This window comes from Lineus longissimus, chromosome 15, assembly GCF_910592395.1.
Source record: "Lineus longissimus chromosome 15, tnLinLong1.2, whole genome shotgun sequence".
Lineage (NCBI taxonomy): Eukaryota > Metazoa > Nemertea > Pilidiophora > Heteronemertea > Lineidae > Lineus > Lineus longissimus.
Window position 1 is genome coordinate 9683594 of NC_088322.1, and position 26576 is coordinate 9710169.

The 26576-nt window shown below is 41.8% G+C and overlaps 1 protein-coding gene across 1 annotated transcript; it reads right to left on the reverse strand.

Annotated features, from left to right (window-relative positions):
* Nucleotides 1-1503: 1503 nt before the first annotated feature.
* On the reverse strand, nt 1504-25131 carry LOC135499840 (tumor necrosis factor receptor superfamily member 16-like). Its single transcript, XM_064790813.1, has 5 exons — nt 24978-25131; nt 14047-14557; nt 5419-5661; nt 5002-5115; nt 1504-4138 (listed from the first exon to the last, which is right to left on the reverse strand). Exons 1-5 carry the CDS (start codon nt 25011-25013, stop codon nt 3927-3929), a joined length of 1116 nt encoding a protein of 371 aa, XP_064646883.1. The 5' UTR covers nt 25014-25131; the 3' UTR covers nt 1504-3926.
* Between the last annotated feature and the right edge of the window lie 1445 nt (nt 25132-26576).

Genomic DNA, 26576 nt, shown 5'->3' on the forward strand with positions numbered 1-26576 from the left:
TCTCATTAGAACTCGTAGGTGGCCACCGTGGGGAAAAGGCGGGGCGGGGGTCCGTACGAATTCCCCCTGTAGGGAATAATCGCTGAAATTCAGCGAGAAAAACCCTTCTTCAACATTGACAAGTTCATGCCCGGCCCGTATTTTTGGAAAGCAGACTCCATTGAAAAACCTGGGGACGCCAAAGAACCAACCTGCATGTTGCGAATGACATGACATCTTTGAACACTATTGTAATCTTCTCCTTCCGAATTTGTTGTTGACGAATCTAGGTTCTGGGGTCGGTTGATGCGAGGGACCCTTTTATACGAGAACGTTCTGCCAATGACGTCAGCGGACCTGTCGCCAGTCAAGAAGCCTATTGCCTCCGTCAAAACAGAATAAAAAATTCTGAGCTGCATGGACGTGTAGTAGGAAAGTTTGTCCTTGGGTAAATAGTCCCGGGGACAAAGGATTGCGTTTTTACTCACTAAGGTATCGACTGTCTAAGAACTATACCTTGCACGCAGTACACCAGGGCCCGGCAGTACAAATTTACCAGAGGGACATCTAAGGTTTAGTTTCCATTGGCTGCTCCCCTGTGAGATTGTTGACTTGTGGGGTTATTTCCACAGTCTCCATATGTTCCCGGGTATACACCAATGGGAATTTTCAATAAGGCAAACAAAAGCATATTCTGTGTGTGGCGCGTCGCAAGGTAACGGAACACGGAACACGGAACAAGGAGAAACTACACAGGCGAACCGAATATGGATACGTAGACCAGAACAGTCATTTCATCTTTGCATGACATGATAATGAATGGCTGTGGCGAGACTGATCATGCCACGACATCTCGCCGCTAGAAGATGAACTTTTATCGAATCTTCGGATTCAGCCGATGAAGAGACTAGTTCGAGCGATAGAGGGTATAATCGGATCCTTTTCCGTCTTCTTTATTCATCAGGCCGTGGTTCAAATCTAAAAGGAACTCCGTTTTTAAACTCGTCTCAGGGGCAGAGTAAAACCGCTATCGTTGAGATAAGTAAGGTGCTTCCTTCACATAAAACAATGGTTCTGCTCCTTTGAATGACTTTAGTCAATATCAGGAGCAACTCGTGGGTTTCCGGGCCAAGCAACCACTCATATTATTTTGACGTGACGCCAGTCGTCACAAATTACCATACGCACAGTGATTGGCCGATTCGAAAATAACATAGGGCATGCACCTGGTGAACGTCTGATCATCCCTAAAAATAGCGCTGGGGAGAGTCTACCCATTCTCCAAACAGCCATCCTGAAAACAGCTCCACGCACGGGCGTTACAGCCGGAGCTTGACCAAATTGAATGACGGCTGGAATGTCCGCCATCTTTCGAGGGCGAGAGCTGCCGTGTATGTCAGCTCATTCCGTCAGCCTCGGCAGATCACTTTTCATCAAGCGCCGTTTAAATGCCTGACCGCCATCTCAAGTAGCGATGATGAAGGAACGAAATCAAAGTAATCACGAATAGAAGATGAAAACAAATTATATTCTTTGAAATTTATTGTCGATCCATGAATATGTAACATTTATATAAACAAGAACGAGTTCATTCATTTACATCCGATCCCGTCGATTTGGCACAGGGTACACGAGGTACCTGATAGTCCCTCTAGAGGGTTTAAAGGGCAAGATGAATGACGAAATTGGACCGACTTTAGACCACCAGGGGAGCCACTTGCTAGAGGAACTACCTTGTACAGCAACAAGCAGACAGTATCTATGCTCGATGCTCGATGTCGCTGCCCTATGCATGATAGTTTCTCTTCTCTTTAGTAGGTGACGCCCCTAGTTTGTCATGTAAGATACATTTCTTCTACATTTTATCATTTAGGAAGACGTTTGGCAGGAGCTGGTTGGTCAAATCGGCGATACTGCCAGTGATTATTAAAGCTAGGTCTGATCTCGGGCAGACGTGAATAGTCTTGGAGTGCTGTGAGATGAGAGGCCGGCACATATCGGTCACTTAATAAAACCTATTCTGGTCCGCCTGATCCCTGCCTATAGCCCCTCTTTAAGATATAAAGTATCCCGACATCCCCATCCCTGTGAACCATTTTCGTTGCTATATTTGAGACATCGAGTGACTGAGAGGGAGCAGAAAAGTACGACTTCGGGTTTACTCAGGGGCTGTTTCAAAACTACTATAATGACCCCCCCCCCTCCTCTATTCTGTACCATATTTTGAATTGTAATATCGGACAGGAGTCGCTGAGACGTTCTCTTGAAACGCCTCAAGTCAGTTTTACACTGCAAATGATCTGTTTGACAAAATCAAACACCACCGATATATATATATATATCTATAAGAATCATAAAACGCATAATATATATTTATATAAATACAAAATGTTCCGATAGAAAGTTTAAAAAGTTGTCGAAACACAGATCCAGAGGGTATTCGAAAAAGCAAGTTCTGGACCAGTGGATTGACGGCGTCATTGCTCACCACCGTCTGTACTGATAAACAATAGAAAAATCGATTGTGAAAAACATTGTGTTTTCTTTTGCAAAACATTCCATTTACACAGACGCTGCAAAGGCTTATGATGTGGCATGGTGCTGTCAAACTTTGTCGTTGGAATTGCCGGAAGAGTTTGTCAGACCACGCTAGTTGCGCTCTGATTGGCTGAGATAGTCATTTGTTTCAGGGGTCATGTGACCCAGCTGGTTGCGAGCAATGAGTCGCAGTCCAGTCCAGTGTTTCTAGATCCAGCTTTTTCGAATACCCCATATAATTAACTGGTAACTTATACGGTTCTCCGACTCATTCCCCAGGTAACAACCAGTTGGCCTCTTCTTTTTCTTCAAATTCTGATAAACAAGCTTTTGGTCAAAGGGTTCCTCTCTCCTGGGCCCATTTTTGGTTCTGTTTTGTGGCAAAGAAAACGCCGACCCTCCGGATCAGCTGGGAAGTGATTTCCATGGTTTAAATGGCCTGTTCCACCAGGTTCCCCCCCCCCCCCCCGAATAGACACCTTTCTGCACAGTGTGGCCATACCGATGATCACCACAAAGAAAATCAGCTAGTAAGACCCCCCCCCCCGCCCCCGACACTGTTCTGTAGAAGAAAATGTCACACCATGTTGAAGTTGGCTACTTTATTTCATATTCCTTATGCGAGATTCTATTTCATTTCAGATTCTGAATTATTTGTTATGGTCAACTTAGCTCTTTATTTCCACTGGTTCCCATTTAACTGACTTGAGCCCTTGCTATTGAGTACAGACTTAGCCCTTACGTTCAGAATCCGGAATATGTCAACTATAAAGTTTAGAATCAGGAATGGCGAATAGGAAATAAGTATGAACCAAGTTCAGGCTGGAAAATGTCACGTTGACGTACTCTCACCTTCAAAAAAGTTCTTAGTCATGTCCCTGAGAAACACTCGCAGCATCTTGGTTTCTATAGTAACCATCGTTGCCATGGCAACTTCATAATTGATTGCACTCCTCAAGCATTATTCATCCTGATTTTGCCGGAATACCAGATAGTTGCCCCCCCCCCCCACCCATACCATTTAGTTTTTCAACAAAATTGAACCTTTAATCTTTTTTGAATTCTGTGAAAAAAGACTCCGACAAAATGAGGATAGTATGAACTTTGGTCACATGACTGTATCCATGGCAACTGTAAGTTTCATTATGCAGTATATGTTGTGTGATCCACGGATTCCAGGAACTGAATCACAAAGAGATCATTTGAATCCGTCCTCCGATATGATTGCTTGAACTCCCAACAGCGCGAGCCAATGAAAATGCGCAAAGCACACGTGACAATAAATTAGCCACCACTGGCCATGTACACGTGTGAGTAATATAGTATGTACAAAACGTCAGCACGTATGAAATTGCATTATCCATGAAATGTAATAAATAATCTCGAGTATGAAACTCGGTGAATTTACACTATACGTTGGCCGGTTCCTGAGTTTTAGTTTGCTCGCCTTGAAGCACTTTGAGGACATCTTGTCGCCCAATGTTCTTCAAAGCCCTGACGAGTAGGCCTATCGTAGCAGAGTCATTCTCGGCCCATTCCACCAGCATATACCTCACAGGCGTCTCCATGCCTCGTTCCTCGTCCGTCCTCCTAAAATCCTCGATCTTTGACGAGTTATAACCTGAAAAAGTGGAAAAAAGTTAATTTGCAGTGTACAGTAAAACCTCTCGATAAGGACACTGTCCTTAATACACTTGACTTGCCAAACTCAGCTCGACGCCGAACTGCAGCGCCACTCGTGGACAAAGATAGAACAACTCGACATTTTTTTCACCGGTTTTCTCGCTGCGCATGCGTACCAGCGGAAATCAACAAAAGATGACGCTGGTACGCATGTGCAGCAAGAAAACCGGTGAAAAAAATGTCGAGTTGTTCTATCTTTGTCCGCGAGTGGCGCTGCAGTTCGGCGTCGAGCTGGGTTTGGCAAGTCAAGTATTGAGTGGCACCCAATGGTTTTGCCAAAGGTTTCTTATTTGACAGAGCCGAATCTGTGTGTGGAGGGGGAACAGAATAATTTTAATACATTTTAATAAATTTCCAGTAATGTCGTTAGGACTTAACACCAACTTTACTGTTAACGTTGATTGAGCATTCGGGATCTTCAGGAGAATGCCTACACCTGCAATTTTTTTACGAGTAAAGTAAATATATAAATTTCACTTAAAAATGTGATATAAATTTTAAATTACATTAATAAAATATAAATTTTATATACAATTTCGATGTAGAATTTTTATAAAAATTACACCAAAAATTTATATAAAATATCTGATATATGATATATATAGTCGTTTTTATATAGAATTTTTATTTTATTGATTTTTATATAAAATTTATAGCAGATTTTTTAATATAAATTTTACACGTAGTCAAATTTTATATAACTTCTATAAAGGATTTTTGTATATTTTATATAAAATAAGACTTAAATACATTTTTATATTAAAAAAATTGCTTGTGTATGGTGTAGTAGAGAGTCGTTACCTAATTCTTTTGCTAAATGCGTCCAATTTTGCCCTTCTTTCTCCGTCGTTAGTACGACTTCCAACTCTTTTTTCTTGGCAGGAGGAAGGTCCCTAATCTTGGTTCCACTGTTGTCTGCAAATAAAGATAAACGGGGGGACATCATGAACTTGCAAACAGCGTTGACACCGGTGACGTTATCTACTGTTCTTGAAATTCCCCTATAGTCGGCGCCGCAAGCTTGTATGGACTCAAACGTCCGCAGCTTATTTCCCAATGGGAGGATAGCTAGGATTTGCTCCGTAGCAAAAGTACGTAAGTAAACGGTGCTGCATGCTACATCACTAAGCAACTGTGACCGATGGCAAAGCTTGGAGATTGGTCCACTCTGAGCGCTTCCCAGTGAATGACGAAAGTTGCGCTTCCCGTTTAACTTACATAATTTATTGTCTTGGTCAAGGTACACCCCGCTATCCGAACCTGTCCTCTTTGCCGCTTCTTTTTCAAGATATGCTGCCCTTCTTTTCTTCCCTCTCAACTTCCAGTGTTTATAGACGGCATAAGCAAGCAAGGCCACCACGACCAGACCCATGATTGCGCAATACAACGGGATAAGCTCGGCTCCAGTGTTGGAACTCTCTTCAGGGCCTGAGGATTCCGTGGACCGAGGCAGGAGAATATCTGAAAAGACAGGAAAGTAAACTGGTAAGTTTTGTGAACATGTAACGTATTTGCTTCCTTCGCATGCCCCATTGCCAAAGACGCGGGAGGAATTCGTTCTCTGGAATCGTATCGGCTTAATCTTCTTGACTTCTAAGGAATTCCAGACCTGGGCCGGGGTGGATGTAAATGATGGAAGAGCGCAGGCAGTCATGACGACACATCAATCACTTGTCATATTGGTCATCATCTTTAAACCGACGATGCGTATCCGTGTCCGACTTGAATGGACCGTGAGCATCAAAAGATTGATTTATACAAAACTGTCGCACGCCTCCTAATTTAAGAATTTGAAAGAATATTTCGAACGTGCTGCAATAGAGAGGTTCAGAAATGTCTTGAGATACGTGTTCAACGACGTAAGGTCGATTTTAGCGCCCCTTCACTCGACTGTTTGCAGTGTTCTCAGTAAATCGTGATGTCCAGTTTTAGAAATCCTGACCAATGCAAGGCACAAACATGGATATACCATGAAGATCAACCGCACACGCGGGTAACTTTGAAGCAAGGTACCGAGCCTTTAACTGCCAGAAGTGGAACGATCATTAGACCTTGTTGTAGATCTATCATCCGCGGGGCCGCTGGAAGTTCATCTGTTTCTTAAACTCATTAATATGATTTATGTATTCCCACAGACAAACAGGCCGCGGTAACTGTAGCCAGTAACTCAACAAGGTAGATAATTCAGACTAATTATGAATGCGTATATCGAGTTGGTAGGGACATGCTCTGGATTCCTTTAAAGGGGGACTATAGGCAGGCATCTCGGAGTCAACTCGTTGGTCTCCAGGTGGCGACCAATATGCACAGTGAGGGGACAGGGTCAGGCTTCTTGATAAAACTGACTTCTTGGTAAAATATTCCTTGGAACTGGTCTGAGACACCGATAAAAGGTTCCTCGTAACCACGTTGATGGGGCCGATTAGCCTACTCCGAGAAGGGACATCTTTGGCGATGTCATGCAAGTCAATCTGGTCTACATTGATCTAGCCTAATGGAGAATTGGTGCGTCCAGAAACCAAACACCAAATGCCATCGACAACTGTCATTTTGACCTGAATACTGAATACCCTGGCTACGTAGGCTTCTGTTGTGACGAGGCGATACCCTGGCTACGTAGGCTTCTGTTGTGACGAGGCGAAGCCCTTGCCAACAGCAGGAGAGTCTGACAAAACCGGTTTGATTTTTATACGTCCGAGCAGAAAGATATTGAGCAAAAGCAACCAGACATGCATGCATATACATGAACCTCATTTTCACAGGAAACTCAAGGTAAGTCCCCTAAAATATTGAGTTGAGAGCTGGACATTTTCTTTAGACAGTACTTGGTGATTCAATTGTACGTATATGTTGGAGGAAACCAGAAACCCCGCTGGAAACCTACCCGCACACCGATCTGACTCAACTCGAATTAATGTCTTTAGATTTAGCTAAGATTTAGCAACCTTATTTCCAGAAAGTCGTACGTGCTAGAATTCAAAATGACGTAGGTCTATATTTGCAATCGGAATGGTTGTCCAGGCGAATGGGATACCAGTCACAAAACAACATTGTGTATGCCGTCAGATCCAAAGCGGACAATTTCACCAAATATAAGATATTGTTACTGTGCCAAGCAACATACATACGGGACGGTGACTGTATGTCAGTGACTCCAGCTTAGTCACCCCAAGGCAAGAAAACTGGGGTCGACAGAAGGTTACACACATAAATCGGACACGAGTTGGCACTCACCGAGTGTTCCATTAAAGTAAATACGCGTTCCATTGCTCGGTCGTCCACTGCTTGTATCACCCGATGTGGAATTGACTCCCGAAGCGTCCATGTCTTGCGTTAACTGTGGGTAAACTGAATTTCTGGGAGATTCTGGACAATAGGGAGGCTCTCGCTGGTTGGCGCAGAAGCCGACTTTGATTGATGAACTTCGAGTAAATGACTCAGGTACGGAATTCCGTGTCACACGAGTTCGCGCAAACTAAACATGCATTTTAGGACAGAGCATTGATTTATGTAGGCTAGGTCTGTCAGGTTGGGTTGACGTTGACTTAAGTGGATGCGCCAACTTGGGTTGATCAGATTGAATGTACATTCTGAGTCAATTGATGTACATAAATTCCCGCATTTCTGAGCTGGGACAGAGATATCCAATTCCATGCAGCATTGAAGTTATATCGCTGTGCAATTCGATAGAATCACGTGCATTTGTGTACACGTGAGAATAGAAACTTGAGGTGAATTTGTAATGCCAGTCCGGTTCAATTAGGAATGACAAAATTGAGAGTGTAATACACACATGAAGATAGCCTAGAAAACAGGTGAAGTTCTACTCACCTTAATTTGAAATAGACTGTATTAACACTGCGCAGATGTCGGTTAACGTTATCGTAAGAACTGACAAACTCATAATAAATGATTCGACTGAGTGGGATATTTTGAGAAGCAAACTTGAACGTGGTGCTCCTAACCCCGGATCGGCCCGAATATGAAATTCGTTTGTACCATGGGAAAGAACTCATTTGGCGGTACATGTACCATTGGAAAGTACTCATTCTGGATGGAGACCTGGTACCATGGAAAAGTACACAATGGAACAAACAATCAGCCCGAATATGATATTCATCTTTATCGCGGGAGCTTGAAATACTCGTATGGCATGTTGCGTATGGTGGTGGTACATGTAGGCTACAATGAAAAAGTACTCATTTTAGCTGTAGGCGTACGCCTATACTATGGAAAAGTACTCATTTTGAAGTACCATGGAAAAGTACTCGCGACATTTGGATCGAATGTGAAATCCGGTTTGACCATGAAAAAGGATTCATTTGTATCATACATAGCCGAATAAAATAAAATAATCGAAGGATACATTTCAGGTTAGATGTCGTCTCGGACTACATGCCCGAGAATGGTTGTTCTGGTAGGCCTACCCTTGCATCGTAGGCCGCATCTAACATCGGGTCTAACCTGCAATCTCATCCAGTTTTTTTGGGCCAAATCAAGCCGAACGACATTAATATGACCTTATCAATGAATAGGGCCCTGTATCTATCCACATGTGGGTGAAGCTGTTACCGCTGACAGGCATGGGAGGCCTTGTCTATACACACAAAAAACCCAACAGATTTTGGTAATCTGCATTTTACACACACGATGCAACAGCTTTTTTGGATTCTCCCCTATCGAATTTAGCAAGGGTGTGTGTGTGTTAAATTGAACAGCTTTTATTGAAGCATTTAAATGGGGACTGTTCTCAATTTGGTTTTATTAATGGTATCTTTATTTTGATAAGTTTTATGGCAGACGATTAGAAGACAATATAACAGACACTGTGCTGTTAACCCCCTAGGACGAGAGCGGTGAGAATTTAGGAAATTATAGCCTGCGCTTGAGAACCAACCACATTGAACTTCCAGCGGTATTGCCTCCGCAGCTTCCGAAGCTTACACTACGGACGCAGGGGACCGGCCTCGTTCCTCACCCTAAGGAGACCAAATTGGATTGACGCGATATGCTGCCCAGCGAGTCTACCGAAGCTGAGTAATGTCAATAGATTGAGGGTCAAGGACGACTTTGGCCACGATTTCACCGAGAATTTCAGGAATCACCGTCGTGATTTATCCGAGGTTTCGCTGAGAAATGGTCAGTGAATTGTGTTGATTCTCGATCAACCATCCACGGATTAAGAGTTGACCATAGGCACCAGTGACCATTTTGACCACAACTTAAAATCCTAAAGCAACTAGAACTCCTTGAAAGTGAAGTGAATGCCCATTGAAAAGCTGGGAGGCTGTTCTCTGGAAAACAAAGAACGACTCCCACCCTAAATTGACATTCAATTTCTTGTATAAATGGTGATGCATGCCTATAGTCAACCCTTAACCGCTCTCGGCCTTCCAAGTTCGGTGACGGGCCGGGCCTCGAGCGCACCAACCCAGAGTCCATGATGAAAATGATAAACACCAATCTGGACCAAAGAGAAGTTAATGTCGGTTATATAGTATGAGCAGGTCGCAAGCGGAATGTATGTCGGCACTCAAAAACAAACTATTCTAAATATTTATTAGGTAAATATTGTAATAAATTTCTGGGAAACACACAAGAGCAGGAGCGAGCGTTTATCAGTCGACAGCAGGCTAGGCGTTCACAGAAACAACCGTGTTCCTCTAGCACAGGAAACTAACATGCCTTGCATACATGCAGACGATGCCAGATCACGATTCCGATCTAAAAACCGGCAGAAATTTATGGGGCGATTTGTTGGTTGAAACGAGCAGAGTTGGCCATTAATATTCCAGCGGCATTAATTGTCTTTGTAGATTTCGAGATCAAAGGGAGCCGCCTGCCAGAGCTCGAACTGACTCAGCCGTTCGAGATAGTTTATGAGCCATGTTCTCTGCACACACAACCTTGTTGATGTCGTTCAGGTTGGTGCGCACACCCCCTCTTTTGCGGCTGGTTTATAAGTTTGCCGGTAGATGTCAGCGTTGTTTGTTATGAGTTGAAAGGCACTAGAAATCTTTCAATCGGTGAAAAGGATATCATGGACACCAGGGTTTTTGAAGTCGGTTTTTAAAGTTGCAAAAAGCACGTTTGATGATAATGATAGTTTCTTTGATGGACGTCAGAGTGTCGTGCCCACCGCTTGGTCAGGGTGTGGTGGTGACTTGAAATGTATATGGAGAGTATCATGATGACGAAAAAGGACCCTATATTCATACGCTTCTTCAAGAGGGATTTTATTATCCACCGATCTTTTGGGAGGGTTAACTAATCAAGAAAAGGAGAGCCACATGGGTATAAAACGGATTGGACCAGGACCTTGCCATATGTCCCTTTATGATAAACTCCCATAAAAAACAACATTATTTCTTATTTACGGTTATGTCCTTCGAGTGACCTTGGGATGCGTAAGAATGGACAGCGGTCCCAAACGAGGACGTAAATCAGCGGTGGGGGTCACACTCCTATTTAAAGCTAGTGGTATTGTCGTTCGTCAGTCTTTGCTCTCCGTCATAATGACTACTAGCTCTATAAAAAATTCGTTCCAGAAATAGGCTTATCTCGAATATTATGTCTGCTTCGAAAATGATCTTTGACCCAAGTCCGACACGCTCATTATCAAACCTCCTCAATACAGAATTTTGAGACTTTGTTCAGAGAGAAAATTCTGGCCATTATGTTTGACACCGGAGTCTGGATCTGCGGTGGGACGAGGTCGGAATTAAATAATTGAAGAATAACACAAAGGTTCACGGGGGTGAATCTTGCAATAAACTGCGTTACATTTAATGGATGCTGCGCAACATTTTGAATATTATTTATGTTTATCATGTTGATTTATAAGGCGGCCATTCGCCAGCCATCTGTCTTTAAAATGGGGCTTTGATTGCATTACTGGTGTCAGGGCTACTGAACTACGCATGAGAATTTATGGCAATCCGTGTTAAAGGGACAACTCGGTCGTGAAATTTCGGTGATCAGGAGAAGTTATGCCTACTCGCCAGCATGCGCCGCCACAAGTAGTGTCTCACTCTGCTGAGCTCTAATGATGCTCTTCCCTGCTTCACGGTATTGGACTGACATGGTTTAAGAATTTCAGGTATGCCTATAAATTCCGTTCCAGTGAAATGTATGCGGCAGCATCTATTGCACTAAATTATGCCTTCTCTAGACTTAATATTTGTGGGAAAGAATTTCACTGTGTGCAAATTGAAGACAAACAGAGCAATCAACAGTAGGCCTACCACGTTGTAGAATTGTAAAAAAATTGAAATATCTTGAAGCGCCGGTTACGCAACTTCGAGGGAGGGGCCAATCGAATCACTATTAATCTGAGACAAAACGCTGAAGAACCTTGGTCTGAAGGACACATTTTCTAAGGGTTAAATCGGGGAAGGCCGTATAACGACGTGATTAGGACAGGCGCGCTATTCATCAAAGTGGTCTGCTCTATTGATAAGGCAAAGAAGAGCCGATAATCTGAAGTGGACACTACACAAGCCACTCGCCATGTTAACCCCCTCTGTGGGAACTTCAAAACAAAGTTACTAGAACGGCACACCAGGAACATTTGATTGTTCAGTCAGAACAGAAATAAGTGGTGTCCAGGATGGATGATCCTGGGCATATCAAAAAGTGGGATGTGTAGCCCCACACCATTTTGACAGACCTGTAATGTACGGGGAGACCTCTAGGGAGGCAGTCTGGGGTATCTCGATAGCCCAAGTTTAGACTTTAGGACGTGACCAGTGCACATGTCCAAGGATGCCTTGGGTACCAATGAGCTGCTCATCCAGCGCATCACTAAGCTCGGTCTTTACCTACGACGCTTGGATTTGAGGCTGGGTACTATCACCAAAGCACTTTTGGGGCGGGGGGAGTTCAATCGTTAGCATATAAGAGATTTATCTATCATGCTTGGCAGTGAAAGAGACCCACGGACCAAGTAAAATGACCCGCCACTCAAATAGCGAAGGCACTAATGCAGCGTTTTCAGCTCAGTTGTCTTATTATTCAGGTGGTACCTTAATCCGTTTACCATAACAAGAGAGCTTTAAACGATGACCACTGGGCGCTTAATTGAATTGACTGAAGGCGACGATCATTACTCATCCTCGCTAACTGTTTGTTCAGTGTAGTGGTTACAGAAACATTGCCAAGACGTATCTCAATCACGATATTAGAGACTTTCGGATACCTGACGTCTGGGCTTACGTGTACATGTACTTGAATTGAGAAATCTCAGCAATACGCCGGCACACAAGATATCTTTATAGTTAGAGGTGTTTGGCCTTTATCGCCATTGTACCATCGTTGAACAAGAGCACATGGAGGCTTAATTTATTTTCGTACCCGCGTAAATAACGCTTTGCACACACACATGATTTTCGCCGTTATTATTTTTGTTAGTTCAGTTTATATGGGGTCAGCGTTGGACATAATGATTGACACTCAAGAAGTGAAAACAGCTAAGTTAGCAATGATTTCTAACATATACGACAAAGTATATCGATAAAGGAACTTGACAAGCAACAATTGACCTATCAGCGCCGAGACAACATGATGTATTTCGATTGGTTATTTCTGAGTTGATGTTGTGCAGCCATCATGGCCCGGAGGACCGGGCTGGAGGTAAAGCAAATGTTGATGTAGCATTCATACTGTGTCGACGGTGGAGAAGCTCATGTACAGAAGGCCTACATGCATTTTACGTGTATTAGGCCGATGCGAAACACACGCGCCTCAACTGGCACAGAATACTAGTCTACTTGGAAAGCCTTGGTTTATCAATTAAATGGTTTCAGAAATATTGTCAGTTTCAGTCCCATGTACCAGCCTCTCGCACAGCGCTCTCCTCCATCTACCGTTAGTAGAAGACGTTGGGCACCCCTAGATTGTCTACGAGCGACCTCATGGGCTGGACTCACTCCGTCAAAGAAGTTTGTCTACGAGCGACCTCTAGGGCTGGACTCAGTCCGACTAAGAATTTAGCACCCCTAGATTGTCTACGAGCAACCTCAAGGGCTGGACTCAGTTCGACAAAGACATTATTTGCCACTAGATCGACTTAGACCCATCCTCTTGCTTTGCTAGCTCAACTGAGACCAAGCAGAGATACCGGTCCTGAGGCTGGCGGTGAGATCAAAGCTAATACTTCCAGCTTACTAATTATAGACGAGTGATCAAGTGAAGAGGATGTAAATGAGAATGATGGTGGTGAATATCGATGAGTTAGCGTCTCAGATGGTATAGCCGATCTTCACTACGACAATATTTATATCTACACATGACCTGCTTAAAAATATGACGTAGGCACGGTTGTGTACATCTATCTTCATGCCTGCCTACCTGCCAGCATATCTTGGACAATAGTCCACGGAAAATAGGTGGGGAGTAAATTAGGATACTGACAAGGTAAATAGGGTCAAAATAGCCATTAAGATGGAAAAACCCATTAACCATATCTATATGTGGCCTTCTTCTACCGAAACCATGATTGTGCATTAACTTCTATCGGGCCATCAACTAATGGTAGAGTTGTCTAGTTAACCCTTTACCTTGGATTTGGACTTGAATCGGCTGAACGGAACACGAAGTTATGTTCAGGTTCCGCTAGCCCAGAGGGCTTTTATGGACCACTTTAACTGCTTTGCCTTACGATAGCCATTCTCTACGCCGCTATAATATTCTCTCCGCCGCTATAATATTCTCTACGCCTGCAATTTGTAAAACTGACGAAGGAAAACATAGAAGCAACCGGACGGCAGATAGAAGGCGCTCGCACTAATCAATTAAATACTGGGTGGCGCAACCTCAGTCCTGAGGTCAAATGTCAAGGTAACTTACCTGATCTCCTAAGACAGAGCGTATTCTGGGACGCAATGCATCCTTGGATCATAGTCTCGTCCCTCTTGCAGGCACTGCATGGTATACATCCTAGAGTGGCACTCGTAAAGTCGGAAAAAGTCCCGTTTTTACAGACACTGCACTGAGTATTCATATTTTTGCTGCATATTTTTGTAACTCCAGTACCTTTTTCGCATTTATCACATTTTTTACACTCTCCGGCACTTTCATTGAAATAATAATCCTGGTTGCATTCGCAGATTGTGTCGTGAGTAGTGTTGCACGTCCGCCGTAAGATGGCGTCCGGTCCACATTGCCGACACTGGCGACACCTTTCGGTGTGGCTAGTGTGTGGTGAATAGGTTCGTTCGTTTATGCATGGTTCGCAGTATGTGTTGTTATCAAACGTGCAGTCCTTTCTGACTCCTGACCCGGGAAGACATTTTGTACAGCAGCGTGTTTCTTCCAGATTGTATTCTTTGTCTGGACATATTAGTGCATATGTACACATCTGAAAAAACAAAAAACAAGTCTCTTGAACAATGCTTAAAAAACACGTTACGGCACCGTGATCAACAATATCTGATAGAAAAAGCAAGCGGGAAAGGGGGTAAAATGCGTGATTTTTATCCAAAGATGAACAGTAAGGGTATTGGTTACGTTTGAATCAGCGCTAAATAACTTCCTCGTTCAAAAAGCGTTAAAATTTGATATACCGTGATATAGAAGCCGTTTGTAATCTGTCCATCATAAAACTGACAAAAATGCTGACCTACATGACTGAAGTATTAAGTTGATGTTTGGTCTAAAGAGACCAGCCACAATCTTGCCCAACTCAATCACACCAATAAGAGGATAAAATTCAATGTGGTCGTATCATAATTTGCGCAAGACTAGATATTTCGGAGGTACAATTGGCGTATGCGGTTGATGCCCGTCATTCAAAAATGAAAACTAATTGCTCTGGAAATGTGTGGGGTTCGACCTCCTCCTTTGTTGAAGCAATATTTACTGTCTTGACTTTGACAGGTTGGTTGTTGTAACAACTCTGGGTATTCAAGCGGACGGGGAAGGATGACTGTTGAGGCGGTCATTATTCTCATCATCATGACAAAGGTTTCGGTTGCATGCCAGTCCCTATGCACTGTACGTTCGCGACAAGCGATGATCGCTGCCAGTGACAGACTTGTAATTCCGCGAAAAAACAACCAATTCAATCGCTGATATTCCACAATTCCGAACAGCCAATAAAAGCATCGGCAAAAAGCTGTCATCCCCGCAACATCGATACGAACTTGGCAACATGTATGGGTGTCGGGTCAAGGTTATAGCACAGATTGTGGCTGGGCACTGCACGGTTTTTGTGCTGATGTGCTAGAAGAGCGGGAGAACGAGACACAGGACCCGAAGCCCTAGGCCTACCTATTCAACTGAAGCATTCGCGTTTTGTTGAGCTGTTGGACATTGACCATAGCTTCACATGGTCAAGGATAAAGTAAGACGAAATGAAAAAATTAGTACCACATGTAGGCCTGAATGGCTGTTGGCACGAGCCTGGGGAAACAAATGGCATGGCATGGTCATTTCTTTCGATGTTCAAGGGTATCCAATCCGAAGGACTCCTACCTGCCACTAGTCGTAATAATTTACACATGCTATCGATACAGCTTCATGTCCTGCTAGTCTCGTCACCTTTGCCGATTTGGTGTGGCAGTATTGCATTTGTTGCATTTTTGATCATTTCTGAAAGCCTGATTGTTTGCCATACCAGGGAGGTGTAATAAAGTCAACTAATATAACTCCCTGGCCATACCAATGTTCTCGCCGGCAGTTGTCAGCCCTCTCCTAACAACATCATCTATGGCTACCTACAGAGACATGGGTCCACCAATCTAGCAGCCCATTTGTCATCCAAATAGCCATGGAATAGCCAATGTACACCAAGTTTATGAGTTTTGCGATATTTTCGGCTCACCCTCTGACAATATCATTAGATATTTTATGGTTTAGTTGTAGGAGATAAAGATACGAGACTACTTGAGAGTTTCGGTTCGAACAAGGCGGCGTGTTTGATATCAGCTATAGAACCCATGTTTAGGGGCTGCCCGGATCTTTCTGCCGGTAATAAATGTAAACTTGGGCCATTTAGATGGTTTACGAGAGTAATTTGCAGAGTTCGCTGCGCGGCCTGTTGTACCGCTCGTTTCAATGAGCAAGGTTAAGAAATACGTGCACGGGCGAATAGAATGCGCTGTATTCTTGGCTCCTGTCAGGTGGACTCGAAGTAGTAACTTGGGAAGGGTTTTCTCTCACCATATATTTTTAAAGTATCATTGCCCTGCCTAAACGAAAGTGAGCAACCTCCATTTATCTCAAAGCCCTCCCAGTAATCTGCCGTACAGTCGGTGTGGGAATTTGCATATAAGGAGGTGAAAAATTGTATCATTGATAATCATCGCCAGGTAAGGGTGTAATGGTGTCTCTGAGTTAAATGAGACTTCATCATGGGGAGGAATGAGGAGGTGCAAGATTGTCTCATTAAGTTTTGAATGAAGTAATTAACTTTTAACACCCTGGAGGGTAATCAAAGGGGACTATAAGTAGGAGCTAGGGGGGGGGGTAAAATCTCTGATTTCCAGGTGACTGATGTGGAGGACACTTAGAGAACTAGGCCTGGTATAAAAAGTACCGATCTATCTACTAGAGATCGGCGTTCAGTGTAACTAAGTCTGGTCCACTTGACCCCTACATTATTTAAATTTCTGAACGGAACACCGAGGGGGTGGGGGTGGTGGATGGTGGATGATGGTAGGTCAGGGCTTGCTCATCACTTCTAAAATATAGTCTTTGTACATGAAGAGGTTCCAGGAAGAGGTGTCAGTGCCAGCATCTCCGAAGTTGTTAGTTGTTTCGTATGCGGCGCTGCCAGGTTCCCGTGTTGTGATCGTGATTGGAGACAGCGTTCTATTCAGTTACAAGCAATAAAATTGATTTATGAAGAACGTAAATTTTAAGTTTTAATTTTATATCACCCTTGAACTCTTGAACTGGTTTAGGGTAGTCGGAAGTGACCTATAAACCCGCCGGCAGATTCTGGTTGCAGAGTACCCTAAAATGCCATCGGAGGCTTTGAACCTGAATGATTTGTGTTTTACATCTTTATTGTGCTGCGACAGACCGCTTTTAATGGCAATATACAGTGTAAAAAGTTATTTTGGCACTGGTGGGTCTAAAGTTAGGCTGTAAATATTTGAGACATTAAATTTACGATGGGTGAGACGGGTTTGGAAGTATTTCTGTCGGCCGCCGGAGCGAATGATAATTTGATTGTAAACATCAGTTGTCGTTTAAAGTGTTGTTGCGCAAAAACAATAAAGAAACTGGGCAGAACTATTAAGCGTGATCGACTGGCCTTATTAAAGCTGAACTGTTTCAGTAAAACGGCAAGATGGCCTACAGCATGCCAGCTTTCTCGATTTATATCATAGCAATTGAATGTACACATCACAATTACACAACAGGCATCACTTGAACTTATGCAGTCACTATTAAAAACCTCAGTCAGAGTGACCTGGAATCAGGCACTTTTAGGTTCGGGGGGGGGGAGTTTTATACATAATGTTACCCACGCTCCAACCTCAATTCGTTCCATCTGATGTTGCCGCTGTTTCTAACTACCCACAGGCTATTGTGGAGAGAAACAAGCATCAGGCATCCACCAATCAAAGAGTCACTTCTTGCAGACCTGATTCCACGAGATACGATACTTTGAAGTCTGAAGTGACTCTTGAGATTGAGATCGAACCCCGAGGCTCGGGGCCCGAACGATACCGGAAATTGCCGAAGGGCAGTCGCCAGTAAATTCGTCTACATCGTATGGAGTGTATGCCCATTCTGAATGCTTTAGGGTGCCACAGTGTCTTAAAGGGTAGATCTACATAGTTTGTCGTGTCTTAAACGGCCGTTCTCAAAGCCGGGTTGTAAAGTTATACATAGTTAAGATTTCTTAATAGAGTAGTTCTATTCTGCATGGTTTAGAGTGTCTTAAATGGTAGATCTGCATAATTCAGAGTGTATTAGATGGTATATCTGCATAATTTAGAGTATCTTAAATGGTAGATCAGCAAAGTTTAGAGTGTCTTAAATGGCAGATAGTTTAGAGTGTTGTAAATGGTAGATCTGCACAATTTTAAACGGCCGTTCTCAAAGCCGGGTTGTAAAGTTATGCATAGTTAAGACTTCTTAATAGAGTAGTTCTATTCTGCGTGGTTTAGAGTGTCTTAAATGGTAGATCTGCATAATTTAGAGTGTATTAGATGGTATATCTGCATAATTTAGAGTGTCTTAAATGGGAGATATGCATAGTCAAGAGTGTCTTAAATTGCAGATCTGCATAATCTTAGAGACATTAAGATGTTTTATTATCGTCATACCATTTTACCTTCTTGGGGCTTTGTGTATAATTTGTCTATTTTTCACGGGGCCCGGAGGGTTAATTCATCTCACCACCCAGGTATGTACCCTGCATGTACATGCCAATACGACCCAGTCTACATTCCACCCCTCAACACAACACTCCACACATTATCTTGAAAAGATAAACCAGTTTTTTTATGAATAAGAAAATCATTAATTTCAGGAGGGGGTCATGCTATAGTTATGGGTTTCGAAAGAGTTATGAGTTTGTCAAGTTTACAAACCAAGGTAAATATCGTATGCTGCCGGAGCAATCTCCGCGCAGAGCTAGGTGAGAGGTTGCGCATGCGTGCAGCTATGGTGAGTGTGGTGAGAAATCACCAAATACTTGACCGGGGATATCTTAAGAAACGCTGACCACTGAAGACCCATCATATCTCGACTACTAGCGTACATAATCTACCCACGCGAATCACATTCACTTTATTAGGTAACACAATTTCTACACTAACAACTTCAAAGAAATTCACCCAGTTGTTTGCGCTCCAGAGTCCACAACGATGCGGACAAAGAATAAACATATACATGTAGTAGGCTTCTCGTCCCATCAAGCAATAATTGAAAAAACAAATCCAGATTCTAGCCGACATACTAGATATTCGACGAAACGCTCTCCAAACCAGGTTCTTCATCCAAGAATTTGGCGTCTTGCAGCCGCACTTATACACGTAAGTATGATGTGCTCATTATTAAGGATATTCGTGTATATTAACCCTTGATCAATCAAGATAAATCTTACAATACTTAAGATGATGTATTTTGAGGAAAAGAGGTGCACGAACTCTCGTTCCTAGGTTAATGAGTTCACATGTTGGTTATTCATCACGGGCACCTTGTTAGCCTCTGCTCCTACATTGCACCTAACTTCACTGTACATGATCAATGATCCCATAGGCTATGCAAGGGTGAATTCAACAACTTGGGGGAAATAAACTTCTTCAGATGGATGACCGACAGGCTCTAGCTCTCGTTCCCATGGATGTTTGCCAGATATACTCAACCATACTTATGCATAGATTGACTATGCACCTAATGACATTAGGTACGATGTTAAAGTTCCATTCCTCTTTCGTCAATGGACACCTCGGGAATATATAGAAGTGCAGAAAAAGACCAACCTCAAGTTTCATTCAGAAAAAAAGCCAGAGTACCAACTAAGGTTTCAGAATAAAACTTAATGGTAATACCTAACTTTTAGTAAACATCAAAAGCCCATCTTGGGGTACAGTAAAAATAACAACTTGGATTTCGCTGCAACCCAACTTTGATTTCAGTAAAAAAAGCTTAACACCAACTTTATAAAAAACCAAAGCTGTAACCTAGAAATCAGGAGTATAACGTTAAAGCCCAACGTAAACCCCACCTTAAGGCAACATTTAACCACAAATTTGGTTTCGGTAAAAAAGACAACCTCTGGTTTTATAATAAAATGCAATTGCTATTCTATTTTCAACTCACAGTAAATCATAAGGTTTGACTAGAGGCATTTTTTTCACCAAACAGCCAAACAATGCCCAAGTATTATCAGCACACGGTTTATCTCTTGTACAGCTACAATACATGTACAGTCTAATAGATTATTTTCTGGTCATAGTAAATAGTTTGTCAGAATTTTATTGGGAAGGAGACAGGTCACAGCCACGAATCAAAACAAAAGGACGAAGAAAATATTTAGAGTGATTTTTTTCAAGAAGATAAGAATATGAATGTATGTATTTTATTGGGATAATTTTATTATACATGTACTTGAAAGAACATTTTTTATAGAAATCTGAGCAACTTTGGTTTTCGTATGCCAGCGCACTTCATGGTCGTCCTTAATTCTTAGACTGTCTTATCAAATTAGGTCTAGCCGAATGTTTGTCCTATGCTATCAACTTAATCGACTTCAAGGATTCCGACAAGAAATTCCGGAAGCAACATTTATCATGATAAAATGAACGATTATACGTGTGGGCATCAATACTTCAAGACTTATCAAACAACACAAATAAGGGGACTTCTAATTTGGTAAATTTCATGGGAGAAAAATACTGCACATAATTTTTCAGTGAAAATTTTACTAAGATATATTTAATATGTATTGAATTAGTAGGGCTACTCAAAAGAGACTTGAAAAGATTGTTGCTCAGGAATTTATTTGTAAGAGAAAATATCACTCAGAATGCTTTTTAGCAAGATATCATTAGAAGAAAATATCGCTTAGAAATGTCTTAATAAGGTCCCGTACATGTTGTAGCAAATATTAAAACAAGTTTGAGCTCATGAAAAGAAGTTATTGCTACGAAGTGTAAGTTATGTAGGCCTCATAATAAGAGAAAATATTTAGATATTTCTTTTGAAAGAAGTTCCTAAAAATCATGGGGGTCAAATCTCGCAGACTCTCGGACACGACGATGAACCTCAATGAAACGTCCGTAGGCTACACTCTGGATGCAGTGGAGCGGCCTTGTCTCACCCCATGCTTGGACTAACGAACTGCCTCGAGAGTCAATGGAGGCAGACTTGGCCCCAGTCTTAGATTAATGGACATCAAGTTTCCCGAGAAGCAACCAACCTCGGAAGTAACCCCTCATGGCGGAAGGACATGGATTTAGACATAGGTTTGATTAATTACTACGACGATTGGGTGATCTTAAAACGGACTTTTCTAGAAGGAATAATGTCATTATCGACACAATGAAATGAAAAGCTTTTCCTTCGACAGTAACTCGTGTTGTTCCTTTACATCCTTAGAAATATTCAGTAGAACATGTTGGTTGGTATTTTTGCAGGCTCCTAGCGAATCTGTCGCCTGAAGGCAGCGGACATCAAGAGAGGTACTTATCTCATGGTACTTATCAACAAATTACGGATAATAAGCGGGGAAATAAACAGACTGACTGAGGCGGTATGAGTGGCGGACTCGTGTGTGGGTCGGGCTGGGAGATGGCGAATGGGAATGGGACGAGACTGTGGAAAGGAGCAGTTTTGGCATAATTTTGAGGGGGCATGGAGAGTAGGCTAAGGTGCATGGAAAGCCCGAGACATTTCCCCGGTTTTGCAAAAGCTATTGTTCTAAAATTTTAAAAGGATATCGATATTTGATATGATTTTCAAATACGTTTTTTTCAAAGTTTCAACAAAAAGAAGACGCTAGAACGAAACACCTGAATTATGATTTTGTCTTATAGTAAAAATGCAGGTCATGAAATATTGCCAGTGTTGGACAAATCGAGCTCTATTTTTGAAACACAAGTTTTTCTCGGCCCAACGTGCTATAATTTTGTTTCACTATTGTCGCAAATTGCCTAAAATGTCGCCAGAAAGCTTAGTCGACACTATATCAGTTCAAGACATCTTGTTATGGTGTTTGCGCTAAACAGCTCAGCGTTTAAATCTCCTTTCTTGTTTTATCGGGACCGTTCAAGTGTTGCACGTTCATGTTGTTTGCTTTGACAATTGTCGCTATTTTCGGCGGCGATTTTAATCAGAGATTTCTTTACCAAACGTGTAAATGCCTGGCCAGGGAGATATACGCTGTCTAACCACGATCTCGAAGCATTACATAATACTTGTCTGGGTTAAATCAGAAGAAGTAATCGCTAAAATGGCATGTCTGTTTAAAAACCAGAAACAAGAAGCGACCTTTTCTGGTCTCGGTCATAAAACGAATATGAAAATAGATTTTACCACTTTATGTAGATATTACATTTATTGGATATTATCAGCAAAAAATAAAGACTGTAACGACTTCATCAATGATATTATGTATGCACGATTTATCAGAGTCATTTTTGTTTTATCACTGTTTTTATGCCACTTAAAAAGAAAACAATTCTACAGGTTTTTTTCATCGTGAAGTATTAGGCCTACTCGTATCTTAGGATATTTCAGTGTAAGATATTATTACAAATAGGTATATAGACATCTCTCATTATGACAATAATTTTATTGCGAATGATCTTCATTATAAGATCTTTTGCAGTGTGATAACATCTTAGGAGAGAACTTTCTACGAAGAAAACGCTGAGTCCATAAAAGAATAATACATTTACTGCTTCCTAATAATATTTGATAAGATATAAGTGAAACAATATAGCTAATAAATCTATCAATTAGAACTTCAGAAACTATTGTTAACAATGTTCTTGTATAAACTTTAGTACAGATTAGAGAAAATATTATTCCAAAATTTCTTAGCAAGAATATATTGGTGCTCAGACATTTATTGATAATGATTCTTATGAAGAGGGTCTTCAGAAATCAAGGGGCCAAAACTCGCGAGAGACGGGCGATGATCCTCCTTGAGAGGCCGCACGACAGACTATTGGCCTCCGTCCGCAGCTCCACGGAGCTATAAAGCATGATTCGGTAGTGAATGGTAGCTTTTATATCATATCCAGGCCATAAGATAAAGTAATAAAACAATAAAGGAAGTTTATAGTCAGTTTTATTGTATTGTTTAGTCAGAGACCGCTTTGAGGACGGACATTAGGCCGACAGGCTCCATGCAGGGGTCACGACGCATGCGTAAAGAGAATAAGAGTGTGTTTGGAGACTTGTGTTGCCTCACTGAAGGAATGAATGGAATTATTAAAAGCTTACTTTTCGTTCTATTTACCTTGACCAATGAAAAATCATTGATAACCCTTTGCGTAGTTTCATTTTCAAACAAAAACTGGTTACAGGTTGCTTATTATTATATAATATTTGGCTTGCCAAAAAACACTTAAGAGTACAATGCATAAAGCTTAATACATGAAGTTACTATTAAAAAAGAAATTTGCGACAGGAGGATTCATTGTTTGTTCAGAAATGGGAAGAACCTGTTATAGATATATTTCATTATCAGTTAATTACAATTAAGAAAATAAAGTGATTGAGAGTGCGATGTTGACTGGTAAATGTAAGAGAATTGGCCCGGTTCCCCTTTAAACAGCCACACGTGGCTATTTTTAAAAATATACGCAACTTCATTTAACTATCAAAAGACAGCAACCTGCACTGACATGAACCAGAAAAAAGGTTCAAAATTTTCATAAAATTACCTAAAAATATCACAACAATGCGCTTCGGACACCCGAATCATTCAACTTGATTGATATGCGGCTAACCTCCTTTTTATTTCCCAATTACCATAATATTGGGGGCGAGGTTAGTTTTCTCTCTCAAATAAATTTTTTTTTGAAGTTAATAAGTGTCTTTATAATGTACATAAATAATTCTTGTTATTTCAAAACATGAATTATTGTTCTTACCTAATATTGTCAACCATTTTTCTAAATACATATTTATTTCAATTGTATTCTTTATAAGATGGGGGTAAACTAACTTTGCAAGGTACATTATATTATGGTACTTTCTTGGTAAGATTGTCTCAAATGATATCTTATGAAAAGATGTTTTGCGATTTTTCCTCTTTAAGTTTAAACCAAAACATATAGTAGTTTGATCTTATGAGATCTTATTAAGAAGGGTTTAGAAATATTTTCTGTGACGTGAACTGCGGGTGTGAGGTGAAAAAATGTGACAAAAAAGCAAGATCTTTATTTTCTACGACCTATTGTTGTTCTTTGAAGAAAAAGGAATAACATTTTTAAATAGGCTACAGCGAGTTCTGTTTGTTCAATTCAAAAAAAGATGGTCATCCCATTATTGAGGTGGAATTCCGTGACGTCATAATTCCAAGAAGGAGCCGTCACCTCCAGTGGCCAGTCTATACCTTTGTATTGATGGTTGCCGACATATTTACGTCATGTGACTGGGAGTGTGAACTCCAGCAAGCATCAAGAGGTTCCTGTGCAATGCCACCAACAGACCGTGCACCAACGAAAGGCATCTCTGCAATGACGTTTAGTTTCATTAAGAGGTCAATGGTAAAGATATGACAGACCTTATGTATATTGGTCATCTGTGGAAAAAGAGATGTATACCTTGTTTCAAAACACAATGCTTACGAGGTTTCGGTAAGATAATTATATCGTATCGTCTTGACACGAACTGCAACAAAATATTATCATGCCCGCGTGCTGCGCCTGACGCCAGACAGGAAGAGACAGTTTGTGAAACGGATAGCGCAAGTACCGTTATGTATGGGGAGATATCCACTCATGGAAAAAATATTCAACGATTGCCATCTTATCTTATCTTTGACATTGTATTATCACAATTCTACATTCTTCACAACTACAAAAGACAGGGCCGCGGTCGCTCCTGGTCGTATTGGCACAACCAGACGAAGACCTTTCGTGGGATAATCTGCCCAGTGTTTGATAGCAACTTATAACTGCCGAGTTAGACAGGTCCTCCGTGGGTAACCCCAGCTTTGGGATGTTTGGCTTCCGAAGACCGAAGACCATCGTGGACACACTCAGACATTGTGCACAGCGACACACGCGTGACATGGTTTACAAACACAGTAATTGTTCACACAGGTTGTGACATGGCGAATTTTAAAAATCCTGACAACTTACCGCCCAGACTAGCACAAATCCGATCCTCAGCAGCATAATTCCACAGATAGACAGAAACAATCCAATACTTGTGGGTTCCTAGGTCTCTGGCGTTCAACTACACGGTATACCTCCACACTCCATGAACTGATAAACCGTACCACCAATGATTGGCCGCCAGAAGAGCTTTAATGGCCGGGAAAGCCATAAATGTTGGCCCATTGATAATTCGTAGTAATTTACGAGCTTTCTCGCTTTAAAATAGGTCCATGGAGCAATAACTTAGCGAAATGATTCGCGCGGTGCCTTTTGTGGAATAACCGGGTTGAGCAGGGGTGGGGACTACTGTTGATGGGAAGGCCTTGCGGGTTGGGTGTATTCATCACTAATTAACTGCTAAGTTCTATCACTATCTTTTGCAGTAGTATTTTAATTTGGGAATGATCATGCATGTCGATGATGGTTTTTTTAACGATACCATCATTGGGCTGGGCGCGGAGTTTAGGGCAGGGTCCGCACTTATAGACAAATTCGCCTATACTATCATTTTTGGCTATAACTTGACACTTTTTGGAGAAACGAAGAAACCAACTGACCCACGGCTGGTCTCTGTTTTCGTCTGAGCAAAAATGAAACCCAGGAACGTGAATAGCAGCTAGGTCAATAACTCAGAGATTTATCGCGCAGAACAGAATCCTTTTTTCCAGGACACTCTATCCGAGGACATTTCAAACTGTTACACAGGTGTAGAAGTTTAAAGCTGGTCCTAGAACAGAATGTCCGGGGAACAAATGATTCTCACGCGCTTGAATCTCGCTCTTGACACTCATGGTCGATGTTGAACCAAATACCACAATCCATCAGAATACAATAGGGCCGGACACTTTTTCCAGGGGGACATTTTCTTCTCCTACACTGGCACTATCATTAACAACTTAAAGTGAATGGTGGGTAGTTCAGGGTTGTAGGCCTATCAGAAAATGTTGACAAATATCTGAGAACAATTTAACGTTCTGTAGGCTACACTATTTTAGATGTACCTTGTATATTTGCAGCGCCCCCTACAGAGGAACTATGCAATCAACTTAAACTAGCGTAACAGCTTTAAATGTCCTAGGATAGAGTGTCCCTAAAAATAATTCTGTTATGCACTTTGAATCACGGAAGTATTGAAGATCATTGGTCACAAAACAAAGATACTGGTATATCTAATTCATTACCACACAAGGACATTTCTTTCGAGAGGGGCAATTAAGACCGTTACACCGGCCGGGTGAGACACTCCTTATTTTATAAAAGTGATGTTCAGTGGCCATGTTGTTTCTCAGCCCGAGCCAGGAGCTCATAAGTACACTGTATTAGTCAGAACAACGCACATAATTTATGGCGCAAAGTTTATGTGGTGAAACGACACATAGATCATTCCCAAACCTCGTCTCTGGGAACAACGCGAAATCTAAGTACATAAAAGTACACAGAGAAGACATATGTATTAAAGTTCGCTCCACCTGGAAGTGAGATTTGTGATTTGTCGGCAAGATCAAAGAGAATCCTGATTGTTGACAGGTGCGCGCGCAGACTTATGGGTATGTTAATGAGTACAATAACAATTATTTTTGA

Excerpts from the sequence above, each read along its gene's own strand:
- LOC135499840 (XM_064790813.1), bottom strand. The coding sequence starts at position 25,013 with ATGCTGCTGAGGATCGGATTTGTGCTAGTCTGGGCG. Across the intron at positions 14,558-24,977 it reads GATTTGTGCTAGTCTGGGCG|ATGTGTACATATGCACTAAT; the intron begins GTAAGTTGTCAG and ends TTGTTTTTTCAG. Across the intron at positions 5,662-14,046 it reads GCTCTGTCTTAGGAGATCAG|ATATTCTCCTGCCTCGGTCC; the intron begins GTAAGTTACCTT and ends CTGTCTTTTCAG.